The sequence below is a fragment of the Polypterus senegalus genome, chromosome 10 (genome assembly GCF_016835505.1).
Source record: "Polypterus senegalus isolate Bchr_013 chromosome 10, ASM1683550v1, whole genome shotgun sequence".
NCBI classification, from domain to species: domain Eukaryota; kingdom Metazoa; phylum Chordata; class Cladistia; order Polypteriformes; family Polypteridae; genus Polypterus; species Polypterus senegalus.
The window spans coordinates 88,195,935-88,210,816 of NC_053163.1; the positions used below are offsets into that span (position 1 = coordinate 88,195,935).

The window sequence follows — 14,882 nt, forward strand, 5'->3', positions numbered from 1 at the left end:
TACGGATGCAGACGACTCCTCACCTGTGCATTTAAGAGAGGACTATCCGCATCATGAATTCACCCAGGAACTGTTCTGGTCACACTACCATGCCTCCTCTCTAATCCATAAGTATGGCAACTATTTATTTAAAAAGTGGCATTTGATCTGAACTGTGGATCCGCTATACCACATATGGATGTTTGGAATTGGCTTGTATCGGATGCTTTTATGTACCAAGACGCCCTGTTGGCTGTAGTAGTTGAACAGAAAATCTATAAATTTGCTTGCTTTACCCCGCTGTCTCTCTCTTACCAAATGATGAAGGAGCATCTCACACACCATGAACTAAAAAGGGCAAAACAATGGACAGCACAGCTCGGAAGTCACATTGAGACAGGCATGCAGCCTGTTCTGAAAAAAGCTGACCAAAAATGGTGCCTTAACTAGTAACTACAAGTCTGTGTGCCATCTGAAACTATACATCAGCATTTTATCAGGTTGTATGGTTGTCAGTATTCACTTGTACTTTGCATATTGTTATTATTTATGAATATTATCAATAATACATTATTTAAAGTGTAACTTAACTTCTGCTTGTCTTTTACTACACATAATTGCCTGAAGTTATAAATGTAGAAGGGAAGGGGGGAGAAGTTATATGGTACAATACCTTATAAACAGTGGTAAGTCTGTGAGATTTTAGGCATTCTGGCGCATTAATAATACAAAAGGGGAAAGTAGTGTAATATATTACTCTATGAAGACAAAACATTGTACCATCTTGCTACATAGTTTAAATTTAAAAACTGCATTTTTCCAGTTTGATGTACTGTATCTATAATGGCCTCTCTACCCAAACCATTTTCAAAGTGATGAATAAGGAATTCTGCAAAAGAACAACTCATTCTTTGTTGTTCACTGCAAAGTACATCTAACATATCATAGCTTTAATACTTGACTGTGCTAACTTTCATGCCAGAACTGTGAACTTGCAAAATGAGTTGAAATAGGTACTATGAAAAGTCAATGTAAGAAAGGTGACACTGCAATAATTAACCAGTAATAAAGAGGTTGACTGCAAAGAAAAAAGACAGCCACTTGGATACACTGAATGATGCAAGGGAGGAGACCTGATCTTGATCAAGACTTTATAGAGACTTGAGGAACAGACAGGCAATACATTAATAAACAGCTCACCTTTTCTGTCTTTCAGATACTCTGGATCCACAAGGACCACTCCATCTATGTGGAGAAATATAACAGTAAGAACTGATTATTTTGATATTGGTCCCACTGGCATCTATGTCATTTCCGGAGGCTTGTACAGTTAAATCCAGTCAACAATAAACTTAAGTATTGCAGAATAAAAATGCATCCATTCTAGCGTTATACACCAGAGGAATACAACCTAAAAAGGTTCTCTCACTTACCTACTTCCTCCACTGAATCCACATGGTCTATAAAGTCTCTTTTTCCCAGGTAAAGAGAGAGCTGGAATAGAAAAAGGAAGGGACATGTGGAGAGTCAGGGTCAGACAGGTTACATCTAATAGAGATCAAACTTCTGGATGTTTAAGAACTATTTTAGGAGTAGTCAGACTTATTGGGTTTTACTTTATTTTGTAAACTTTATGGAACCCCCTCTGGTCATTGCTATCCAATGCAGGTATGCTCTTGTTTCTGGCTGATTCTGGAAGGGGTTTCATTCTCTTCCCAGAGAGATGCAAGTTAGTCAACCTTTGTGAATAAAAGCTAGAAATGTTTTGGATGAGGCACCCCAAAGGTAAGTATAGCAGCAGCAACAGAATATAAATGCCTTTGTAATTTCTGCTGTAGAGGTTGGCTCTCTTTTAAGTGAAAATCAATTTCACTTTAAGTTTTCATCCATTGATGTATCCATCCATTATTGCACCTTTTAATTTATTTCAGGGTCACAGCATATCCCGATAGTATCAGGAACAAGCCTGGACCAGTTCATCTCAGGCTACTTACACAAATATTGTCAAACCTCTTTAGTAAAATTCAGGGTCATAGATGACTGTGGAGTACCCTGGTGACATTGGTACAATACAGAAAACAAACCTGGATGAGATCAGTCCCTCTCATGTCTCATTGACATATAAGATTTTCAATTTACTGTGGCTAATTAACGTAACACATGTGTCCTTGGGATGTAGGAGAAATGGAGTAGGTAGAAAAAGTCCAGTGGTTGCTTTGCATTTGCTTATTTTCAGTAAAATAAGCCAGATCAATTTTCTTACCTTGCCATTGGGGCTAGTTTTCTTGTAGACTCTGGGAAAGAAAAAATAAAAAGCAAGATGAATAATTATATACTACACCAGTGTGTCATGGTAAGTACACAACCTCACTTAATGAATTTTCAAGCATTTATTCTGATAGGTAATGTTGATTAGTAGTTCAAAAGATGGAGCTATCAGCACAAAGTGACAGGTCACAGCCTCACAACTCAGTCTGCCTAATATGTGCTTTTGCTGTCATGTGGAATAGTATTGACCTTACAAGACACTCTATAAAGACTGATTGCTTTTAAGGTGGCAGCATTTAATTAGAAGGGAACACAAGTCCAGTTTTTTTCCTTCCTGTTCTACTTAAAGATGACAATAGTAGAACTGGAAAGATATTTAGTATCACATATTTTATTTTGTCTTGCTGTTTCTTTTCCACAAATTTTTAGCAACATTTTTGATACACAACACTTTATATAATTGAAGTTGTAGAATTTTATTCAGATTATTTAAAGTAGTGTCTACTATGATCCTATGAAGGAAATCCACTAGAATTGGGAATAAAAAAGCTCAAGTGACACCTATGTTTTTTTTTTTTTAAAAAAGCTGGCAAAGCATAGATTTACTACATCTGGCCTGTCAGTCTTTCTTAGCAAAATGTCTCCTGAGAAATCAAAAATCATTCATCATAATCACAATCAACAACTCCATGAAAATAAAGCACATTTATGTACAGATCACTAAGATCTACAGCTGCTAATCTCTCCTCAAACAAATAAACACATATAAATTGATTGTGATGGAATATTTGCTTTTCTTTTTACTTGCCAGGACAATTACCTACTCAAATTTGAATCTCTATAATCTGAATCCCAGGAAGACACAAGTCCAGGGCTTTCTTCAGAAAAGAAATCCAAGCTCCTGAAAACACTGCAGTGCTCCACTCCATAAAGCATTTCCAGTCATGTTTAAGCTCAAACCAGTGTAAGTCCACTGAGACACTGACATAACAAATTAAGAATAAAGTAATTTCAATGGAAACTCCATTAATCCAAAAGAATCATCAAAAATATTCTTTAGAAGGACATGCACAATAATCCAGTAGTGGAAGGGGGACAGAGGAAACTGCAAGGCAGTATGTGTCCTGGATGGGAAACCTTTACACAACCAGGATGTCATGCCAACAGATCCTTGGCTGGGGTTGAGCTCTGTAGGAGTAGTAATTCCACAGACCACTACTCAAATGCATAATTTTCTTGCTGTAATCTTTAAGGTTCCATTAGAGATTTTTGTTAACTGTAATATTTGTAAGAGTCTATTTGGGAACAGAAGTGCTTCCTGTAAGCTGAAGTTGCTTTAGAAATACTACTAGAATTATTTTGCAAGGGTCTTCACTTTCCCCAACTGAAAATGCTTGGAGTTGGGGGATGAAGAAAGACAGGAACAATGACATGTAAGGAAAGAAAGAAGAGGAAGCCAGTGTACTGAAGTTTGGGAGGCCCAGGATGTCAATAATTTATTTATACTGTGTACACTCCTTTCTCTCACACTCTTTTATATACAGTATATATATTTAATCTTCCTATACAAAAGTCTAAGGGTTTTTCATCTGTCATGCAAAAACTTGCAGTCCATGGGGCCTTGAACCTTGATCTTGTTTAGTAGCTTATGATGTGATACACACTCCTGTAGCTAAAAATTGAGATGTGGGCTACTCTAGCAATTCAATTTGGCTTTGGGCTCTTCTCATGGGAAATGATGACACGCCATGACTAACTGTAAAATATCATCAACTGCCAGATACACCATGCAGGCACAACAAACATGAGCAGCCTGCCTGCACAGACTGTCACCTATGAATTCTGTGATAGTAAGAAGGTAAAAGATGCACATAAACCACCAATTTTAGGATGGGGGTCTGAGTGTTCCCTAATTGTTTAATAAAAAAACCCCTTTCTAAACATTATCTGGATTTTGTTGGTCACAGTAGTTACACAGCAAAATTTATAAAGGCAAATCTAAAGGAAATGAAAAAACATTCATATGGTCAAAACACATGAAAGATAGAATCACTGGTACAAAATATAAAAAAAAAACTAATTAAAAAAGCACAAAATAAAACCATATAGTAACAATCTCCATATTCAATGTTAAAGAGAATCTAGATAATGATTATGCTTGAGCGATTCCTTTAAGTGACTGTTACATAACAAAAATTACCATGCAAAAGGTACAGGAGATATAATGGTTCCTACATTTGGCCTCCTGTTGTTTAGTCTGTGTCACTTTTAGGATTATTTGCACCATTTACATTTGTAATTTTACATTTACATTATTTACATTTATATTTTTTATCAGTATCCTTGAAACACCATTTTGTGTCCTAGTTTTTGCATAGGCACTATGCCAATTGTTATTGAAGTGAAAGTAAAGCAATGTACTGTGACATTCTGTCCCACATATATATAAGGGAGAAGATACTTACTGCAAAAAATCTTTCATGGTGTCACACACATGTGATTAGGGGGACGTTGTGTGGACCAAGTGAAGGTAATTCCATGCCAGTCCAGGAGAGGGCGGGCTGCACTAAACCTTCTCCTGTTATCTCTACCAGACCAGCCACGTGAAAACCTATCTGAATCAAGAATGTCACTTCCAGTTCCGGCGCCCAGGCTGATGCCAGAAAAAACATCACTTCCAGTCACCCTACATCACTTCCTGTTTGACCACTTAAAACCTCCATCTTTTCCAATCTTCATCAGTTCTGTCTTGGACTCTGTACTGTCAACAACTCTGTTGAATGTAAAAGAAACCCTTGCAGCTAGGAATATTATACGGGTGGCTGACCCAAACCTTTTTACGTGTGTCGAGTCTGTTCCTTTTCACAATAGCTTTGGGTCCCTTTACTTATTTTTGCATTCTTTCTTAGAGTAGTGGAAGATAAAATGAATTTCTGTGAGATTTTGAAGATCATGACACTTTATGTTTGTATTTCTTACTTTGCATTTTAGATTAAATCACTTAATTTCCATAATGTCTTTTCTGGTATCTTTAGACTTTAGATTTTTTGGTTATTTCCCCTTTAATATTATTTGCCTGGACAGTTGTCCCTTTACATGTCCATTAAAGGTGGGGCCTGGGGCAAAACACAGCTGAAAGGAAGTGCCAGTGTTTTAGTCCAAGCTCATTCCTCACAAAACAAAATCAGGGAGAAGAGCAGTTCAGCAGCCTTCTTCATCAGATAGGACAGCCAATTTCTGTCAAATGTGAGCCCATATGGGGCCAATAGGACTTCTGCATTAATTCTGTTGACATTACTGTTTAATGTTTTTATTTAAATAGTTTTCAAAGATAATTCCTTGTGTTTCTAAGGCCACGCTATATTCAAAGGGCCTGGATTAGACCATCCCAGTATTTCACTAGTGAATTCAACCTTCAGCTCTACATTGGTTCTAATTTTGCATGTTCTTGTAAACCTAGTATTGGTAATCCAGCGCTTACAGAGAGATGTGAAGGAGGTATACAAAAACCTGTTCTTTTTCCTCTGTCTAGAGAACTTTGTTATTTCAAAGATTCGGTTTGTGCTTCATCTTCATTCATGCTGTTGTTTGCCTATTATTAGGTTCACAGTGACAATATGCAGATACAAAGAATCTTGCTGCTTCTAATGTTGCAAATTAATGGAAGCACACACATTTAACACACACAATGATTTTAAATATTTTTTGTCTAACAGTTTTCAGTAGTTTTCAATTTATGAAAAAACTCATACTAATCACTGAGATTAGTCTTTGTTCTCCTCAATATGGCTGCACACATCCTCTGTCCAGGTGTGAACAAAAAAATCAGAAACATATTGCTATACTAGGACGCTTTAATAAAACAGAGTATGGTTGCATGCATACTGTTCTCTACCATGGTCCCCCTCTGACTTTTCACCATCAAAACAATCATGGTGCTGGTCTTTGTGTTCCAAGTAAAATAAAATCATGTCAAAACATTTCCAGATGAAAATGGGTGTTTGCCTCATCACAAGCCCCAAGGCTGGTGGGGAGCAAAGTGTGAGGTGTAATTTTTTACAGTGTGCTAGGGCCTTGATTTCATATTATATTTATTTTTACAGCCTGCTAAGTACTGGAACAATCTAGCTGAATTTAACCCTTTCACAGATTAGCTGTACTGGATGCAGTACAGAAACTAACCTTAAATGAGATATCACAATGTCTAGCCCCCACATCAGCACTTCTGTCATTGTGCTACCAAAACTAAAGTAAAAGCCACAAAACAGGAGCATAATCATTTTAATGGTAAGAGTCACACATGAAAATAACTAAATCAGTCACTGAGGTGTTTGGAATGGCTCATTGTTGGTTTCTTGAAATTCTTTAGAGTAGAATAAACACTAGAAAATGTCATTATGTTTGGGATAGCCTTCATTTTTTTTTTTTTGTAAAGTTCAGACATCAGGCATAGATAGATTGCAGTGCTAAAAAACATGTCAAGCCATTAAGTTGGCGATGCAATTGAGAAGCATCACTCAAAATATAAACAAAATAATGAATAACATTAATCTCTAGATAGCAATAAAATTACAGGGAAATAATTTTGAGCATGCCTATATTGTAACATATAGGAGGTAATATCAAGGCTAACTGCCCAAGATATAAAATACAAGCAGGCTGAATAAACAAGAAAGTATCAACTTTCAGGAAAGTCACGGCAACGAATGTTATGAAGATGGTGTCTAGCAGGTTCTTGAAAGGACCAGGAAAAAGCTAACAACTCAGCAGCATCAGATCGCCTCTATTAAACATCAGCCACTGCTATGTCACACACCAGTGTTAAAATTCACGTGTAACGTGTTACAAAATACCTGCACGTTCAACTCACAGAGCAGGCACATCCAAGGTTTGCAATGGAGGCGATCCTGAAAAACACTGTGGTGATGCTAATATGGGACGCATTGTAAACAACATCAATAATTAAATAAATAAATTAGTAAAAGTAAATTTGGAAACCACAGGTAATCTAACCTACAGGGGTCAGATTTATAAAACTTTCATACACACAAAAGAGGCTCAGATTGTCTATATACAGTACAATTTTCACTCAAAAGCTGGCATTTATAAAAGAAAACTTGACAGGATAGCTTTCTTGAATGGATAGCAACTCTGATCCATCTGTACACAACTGGGAAATGATGACACCCTTGATTAAGTAAGAAAATGCAAACAAACTGGCTAAATGATGAACCAAACACATAATAATTCATATCAGCAATCCATTATAATAATGAGATTGGTGTGATAAAATAATTAAACCTCAAAACTTATGAATATGTTGTAAGGGGCTCTATTTTAGTGTCCCTTTTTAGAGGGCCAATGCTGCTCTTTTTGCACTGAAAAATCTCTATTTGTTTTTTCAACAGTTCATATACTGTAGGTTACCAATTGTCACTTCTCAGGGAACTGCCCAACAGATCTGGAATATCATAGCCAACCTTTACTCTATCACACCTGCTGTGCTGGAAAGGCTTAAACTACTGATGAGGTGCTACATTCAAATTTTGTATGGTGTGGGTGCACATACATAAAACATAACATGTTTTTGCCAAAAAAATAAATGTTAACATAAAAAGGCAATTTGCAACTATGCCCAGTTTTCCTAATCTTATCGGAGCAATTTATTCCATTAACGCACAAATCATCTGTGATGCCAAGATGGACCTGCCCATGAATCATTTCTTATAAGGCAAAGTAAAACTTGAAGACAATGTTTGCCATGGCTGACTTGTTTGTAAGGTAATCAGCTGTTTCATACAAGCTATATTATTCATTGTAACATCAATCATGTCATTACATGTGTCAGGTGATAGTGCCTACACGCTTAGACGCTGGTGCCTTGCGCCATTCCCTATTCCCAGAATATGAAGAAAGGCTGTTGCACTTGCTTCCATGATCAGTTGTGGATAGCGGCATAGGATGGTGATGTTTTGGGAGGCTACTCTAGCAGCCAATGAATGTCTGCAGCAATGTGACTGAATATGTATGAGTTTGATTAACATAGTCTATATATGGTTGTTTCAGGGTGGGGTTTGAGAAGCATTCATGTACATAAATTTGTGAGACGATTGTGATTGTGCCTACTGCAGGTTTAATTCATATAATTTTTTTTGCATAATTTTTTCCAACTTTTTGGTGTGTAAATTTCTATCCCCAAATCCATGCAAAGTTTTATAAATGAGACTCTAAATCTTTAAGATATCGGAGGAAAACAGAATATATGCAAATAAAAACACATAGAAATTTGGAGCAAGTTCAGACCATTATTAAATTCAAAACTTTATATCCATGAGGATGCAGTGGTAACTGCTGCACCAATGCACCCATACAATTATATCAATAGTTTACATAAAAAAATAAAAATAAAAAGAGGGATTGTTGTTTTATATCTCACATACTAATCACACTGCATTTAAGAAGTTAAAAATATGATTAAAAAACTGTATTTACCTGTTTTATTTATTTTAATACATTCATGTTTTATGAAATGTATTTTATATGGGTTAATTACTATTGTTCTTTCAAACAGTACCATTTTTCTCAAATTATTAGGTGCTATTTTAATATTCCATACACTGTTTTCAGTCTTATTTTAGTAATTCTTTATTAATTTATCCAACCATAGGTCTACCTTCTGAACTTGCTTTGCCCATTACAGGTTTGCAGGGAGACAGTACCTAAACCCACAGCATGAATGAAACAGAATTATTCAAAGGTACTTACTTTGCAGACATGTTTCTTTGGAGTGATTGAATATATATGTGGCCTCTGCTGGAAAGTCAACAAGAAAGAATATCATTAAAATAGGGGTTAAGCTTTTTATAGACTTTAGAGAGCGCTTCTGTGTTAAGCAGAAACATTTCATGGGTTATCAGTGGTATGCAACATTTATTTTAAGGGTATTTCGTACTTTCATTTTAATCTTCATTGTGAACTCATGTAACACTTACGAAGATAAAACCATTAGCATGACATAAGTGAAAAGTTTCAATATCTCAGTTAAATCCAATGTCTTTAGGGAGGCTTACAGTTGGATGTTGGCACTAGGAGGCTAAACTGCTTGCTTAAAGTCAAAAAGGTGAGAAAACAAATGTTTATTAGAATATTTGAAAACAACAGAATATTGTAACAAGAACAGGCCTTTCAGTCCAACAAGCTTTCCAATTCTAATTCTAACTGAGTTAAGATCTCCAGGTCCCCAAAGTCCCACACACTACCACACATTCTAATGTATTCCATGTGTCAATGGTTCTTTATGTAAACACAAAGACATGCAGGTTAGGTGGACTGGCGACTCTAAATTGTCCCTAAATTGTATGTGCTTGGTGTGTGGATGTGTGTGTGTGCACCCTGTGGTGGGCTGGCACCCTGCCCAGGGTTTGTTTCCTGCCTTGCACCCTGTGCTGGTTAGGATTGGCTCCAGCAGACCCCCATGACTCTGTAGTTAGAATATAGCGGGTTGGATAATAGATGGATGGATGGATGGATTCACCCAATTATCAACTAATATTACATTTGCTATATATTCCAGAGTGGCTTCCAGGTTTGTGTTCCTAATATCAAATAGTTGCAGATGATTATTAAACATATTAAGAAAGAACACACACTACAAAATTCTGCAGTGAATGTAAAGTGTAGCTGGGAGCTCCTTGCTATAAAAAGTTCTTGAAAATCATTCTGCCAAAGTGAAAAGGGGTTAATATCCAAAAACTGGTTTGGAAATTTTAAATATCCGTACAAAATAAGATAATGACTTAACTGGTCGGGTATTTTTATAAGTAGAGTAAGATATAAAAAAGAAAAGGATTTATTATAGTATTGTGGTTGAAGAGGTGGTGGTAAGAGGAATTTCAGTATTTTATTACATTGTTGTGTTACATTGGAAGAATCTATTCTTTCAGGTCTTGTATTTGTAATCCCAAAAACTATAATACTTCAACATATTATGTAACCGTTATTCATGTAATCTGTTACTGTTGTCAGAAATATTATTTAGATAAAAATGTTCTTATATTTAAGTGTTTCTTAGGAACTCAGTATCTGTATAATTTCTGCCCAAATCTGATTTATGACCTTTTAAGATAATACAGAAAGACATAATGGGACACTTCACCTTGCGTATGTATTACATTTACCTGTGACTTTAAATAACCAATGGCTTTATTTGTTTTCTTTATAAAGTCTGTCAAAGCCAACTGTGAATACAGAATGTTGTTTTGTAGACGTAATCCTGTCTGTACCAGTGATGCTATAATTTCTCCTGAACTACATTTACATCTTTGCAGTGCCTCCTGATGTCTTTTTGAATACAGTTTTATAGTATACTGCTTATTATTTTGTAGGGAATTATCTTCTAAGATGTCTGTTGATGACTACTGAAACTCTCTGCTGGTAAGTGCACTGGCATGTGTCACCAAGTCAATGTAGATGATTGAAAATGCAGCTACACGTCTGGTGTTCATGTCACTCCTCTCTTCAGATCAGTACAATGGCTTCCTGTAGTTGAAATCCATTATGATCGCCTACAGAGAAGTCAGTGGGTCTGCACCATATGCATGGAGACAGTTGTGAGGTTCAAAACTCCTTCTCGACCACTCGCATATGCTGAGGATGGAATCTGGTGATTCCACCTATAGATAGTATTAAATCTCAATCCAGACTTTTTTCATGTGTAGCTTGTGGCTGGAAGAATGAGCTGCCCACCTTGATTCGAAACTCTGATTTCCTCTGATGAGCTCAAGAAGTGTTTGGAGACTCTCTTCTCGGGTAAACTTCTACTGTATGTGATATTAGCTGTTATGCTTCTCTATATCTAAAAATTGAAATAAGGTTATATTTTGTTTTGAGCTTTTCAGCTGTGGAAATCAATTTGTACCCTTGTCCTGTAACACGTTTCCAAACAGTTATGTTGACTTGCTTTGGATTTTTATCTGCTAAGTAAATAAATGTAAATGTCTAGCAAAAACTTGCAAAGTGAAGGATGTCATAAATTCTAAACAGTATTTATAGCTGTGCACACCTACCTCTACATCCCTCCCTTTTAGTGGGCAATACATTACTTATACATCTGCCACAGTAGCTGGCACACAGAGGAAATCTGCTAAGTAGCACTTTCCGAGTGCAGATAGAGGACAGATGATATCACAGGTGGGCATTAGCCTCGTGAAATCCAGCACATGCTGCCAGAGCCTTAAAGTGGCCAGATGATCATAACCCTACTATGTTTAATAATCTAAATCTGGAGGAGTTAATCTTTGTTGATGAGATTAATGTCTCACTGTAGCTTTGTATTATCTCGGCAGCAGGGATTAAAGTGGCTGAGCTGCTCCTTTCTTGTTCACGTGGATGAGCTGCTTATAGAGCAGCTAACATGAAAACAAGAGAGAGTAAACCAAGGAAGATAAAAAGAGCAGACAGCTAAATAAATCTACAAAGAAACCTATCGTACGGGCAACAAGGTTACATGGGGATATACATGTTTAAATGACACTTGTGAAGGGAATTTTTATGGCTTATTTCTTAGGCATATTATAAACAAAACAATAATGGAATAATTTCGCAGACCATGTTCCTTAAGTAGATTGATTAATTTTCTTGTCTGACCCGAAAAAGATGTCTGGTATGACACATCTGTCTTAAACCTTTGGTAAGCATATTCCTTAACAAGTGTATTAGTTCAGGCTGATGAAAAAAAAAAGACTTTCTTATGACAAACGTAAGGGGTGATTAAAAATGAACTGAATGGTAAAACTCAGTAACAAAGCATTTGCAGTCTAAGCCAATTTGTAAAGGACCTCTCAAAGTGTTTTCATAATCATACAAATATTCAGATATCAATCCTGTAGTCTAATTCATTCCAGATCCTTTGTAGCTTATCATTATTGATGGTAGACATGGCAATGCTTATAGCTTTCAAGTACCAAGATCAGGAAAAAATTAAGGGTAGCTCTACAATTTGGTGCAAACAACATGTTCATGACTAATAAAGTTTTCAAGCATTTACCTTTTTTTTAAATCACATAGACATTGGCTGGGAATGGACTTCAGTCCATTAGTACGTGGTAATGGTGAGGGAGCATTGCAAGCCTTGGCAATACAGTGACACCGTACATCTGTAAATTTAATCTGTAGCTTGTGGGAAAGAACTTTTTTGAATTTCTTTTTAAATTTCTCATTTTTGGATAGGCAAGGTCTAGTTAAATTGTGCAGAAATTAACAATTATCATGGCATTTTTTCAAGTTCTGCACCGTTGATCTTCATCAGTTCTCTTGACCACTTGTCACTCCCCCATTTTCAGATTTTAATTGGGGTTCCCATTCCTAAATATTCATAAACAACTTAGTTTCCATTATTGTAATAGAATGTCATCACCACCCATAATGCAGACCTGATAATCACTGTCACATGAATGCTCATTTCTTTGATTTTGAACTGCAAACCTTAATATTTGAGTGTATGCAAATGGCAGTGAAGTAATGAACACTTACATAAACATTGGATGGAGGCATATTTTTAAAACAAAAGCAGCTCTCGAGTGAATGCGACAAGATGGATTTGAATACAGTAAACCAAGCACCATGTTCTCTCCCCTCCCCCACACCATACGTAGCAATGTCCTTCCTGAAAGCATTTACCACTTTCATATAACCACAGATACCCCAACATTGCTTCTGCCACCTTATTTTTATTCAGTGCAAAGTCAGATAATTGCAAAAATAAGTTATAATAGTAGCAGCATAATGTTGCAGCCATTTATTTAGTGAATCTGTGAATCTGGCTGGTAATTACCCAGCATCATGTTGCTGTAAAGCTCCAAGTGACTAAAATGGTGCTGCACTGTTATTGTGGCACCGCTTCCAATCCTGTCACAGCTAAAATACTTAGACTGCTTTACTGATTGAATATTGTTTTTAAAATACCTCTTCTTCCTAACAGGGTTTGTAGGATCAAAACAGAATAAGACTTCAGCTGAAAGGCTACCTTTCTGCAATATTCCCTTCGTTTCATTTCATTGTACTAAGGACCAATGCTTTTTTTCACTTCTTGCACTTTACAGTTTTAATTTAAATTAATCTACCTAATGTAGTACTACGGAAGAAAGCATTTAAAACATCTTTATCCTGGAATCAATGACTAAATGGTTTTGCTTTATTTACCCTTGTTTGCAAATGGCTGTACCTTCAGCTCACAGACATGCAAAACAGGAACTGCACTGCCAATTGCATGTAATTGTGTTTTTATCCTGTGGAGGAGACCGTTGCTCAGATTAGAGCAATAGGATCAGAATTACTCTTCATTAGATTATGTTACTGTCAAAATATGCCCGTAGGATAGTTTCTGTGGTGAGGATTAAAACAGGATATCAAAAAAAGATAATAGACTCACAGTTTAAAAACACTTAAATGTAAGAGAAAAATTCGATTCATCAAAGCCTGACTTCACAAATACAGTCTTGTGTTACCTGGCAGTAGAGATCTCCTGTTGTCCTAAATTGCACGGCTCCTTTCCAGGATGGGGGTGTAAATCCTTCAGTGCTGTGCTGAGGACTGGTAGCGCTCCTGTGTCACTTTCGTCTCTTTATACCCCACTGTTTTCCTCCTCTTCAAGTGTTACCCAACCTGTTCTAGCACTGTCGTTCCTTTCAATCCTCTTACTCTATTAGCTGTCTGCATTTTAGCAGCACTGTGTTTAAAAATAAGTGTGTTACGATGAGGATTAGTTCAAAATGGGAGAAGCTATGTGAGCATGTGTCGCCTGGGTGGCTGTCAAAGAGGGCAGAGATCAGAAAAAAATAAGTGGTCTGTCATTTGCTTTTGCCTACTGATTTCCTTCGGGAAAAATCAATAAATGTATTCAGAGAGTTCTTAATGAGAAAAGCAATTTTACAGCATGCAGTAATTGTTTTTAAAATGAGCTGCTTTATGAAAGAGAGACACAGTTTTTTTTTACTAACCATCAATAAATGTAGTGTTTTCTGAAAATGTATTGAACATAAAAAAGGATTTTTAATGTTTAAAATAAATGCTATGAAGAATTGGGCATAATTTTCTGATGGTTAACAAAGTTGTCAAAAAGGCTGTACAATGATTGATGCTTGTTGTGCTAAAATTTGGAATGATGTGCTAGCCTATGTGATGGATGCACCGTAGCCTCAGCATTTAACAAAAAAGGCAGAAGACTATCCATCCATCCATCCATTATCCAACCCACTATATCCCAACACTTTGTCACGGGGGTCTGCTGGAGCCAATCCCAGCCAACACAGGGCGCAAGGCAGGAAATAAACCCCGGGCAGGGCGCCAGCCCACCGCATGCCAGAAGACTATCTATTTTCAAATGCTTTAGGATACTTGCTTCTTTTATTTATTTCTCAGTCTTCTGTATGTCATTTCAATAGTGCTAGCAGCTTGTCCTATCTATGGAATATTGCATGAGATTAGAGGTGAGAAGAGGTCTCATTATTCTTTGCCCCGGGGCAGGACCTGCTCTGTTGTTTTCCTTGCATCTCTACCACAGTTTTTGACACCTGTCTGAATAGTCTTCACTGTATATGGAAAACACCAAGGCATAATTCACACAGAGAGAACAATCA

The 14,882-nt window shown here is 36.6% G+C and overlaps 1 protein-coding gene across 3 annotated transcripts in view; it reads right to left on the reverse strand.

Annotated features, from left to right (window-relative positions):
- Positions 1-14,050, reverse strand: part of LOC120537300 (beta-arrestin-1-like) — a 32,870-nt gene extending 18,820 nt beyond the window's left edge. Inside the window, exons 1-5 of one of the 3 annotated variants that reach the window (XM_039766142.1) lie at positions 13,752-14,050; positions 9,013-9,060; positions 2,243-2,273; positions 1,413-1,473; positions 1,180-1,224 (exon numbers count right to left, since the gene is read on the reverse strand). In XM_039766142.1, the coding sequence (XP_039622076.1) occupies positions 1,180-1,224; positions 1,413-1,473; positions 2,243-2,273; positions 9,013-9,023 (148 nt within the window). In that variant the 5' untranslated portion in view covers positions 9,024-9,060; positions 13,752-14,050. The remainder of the gene's footprint in view (positions 1-1,179; positions 1,225-1,412; positions 1,474-2,242; positions 2,274-9,012; positions 9,061-13,751) is intronic. The other 2 variants (XM_039766141.1, XM_039766140.1) reach the window with 2 other exon arrangements.
- Positions 14,051-14,882: the final 832 nt, after the last annotated feature.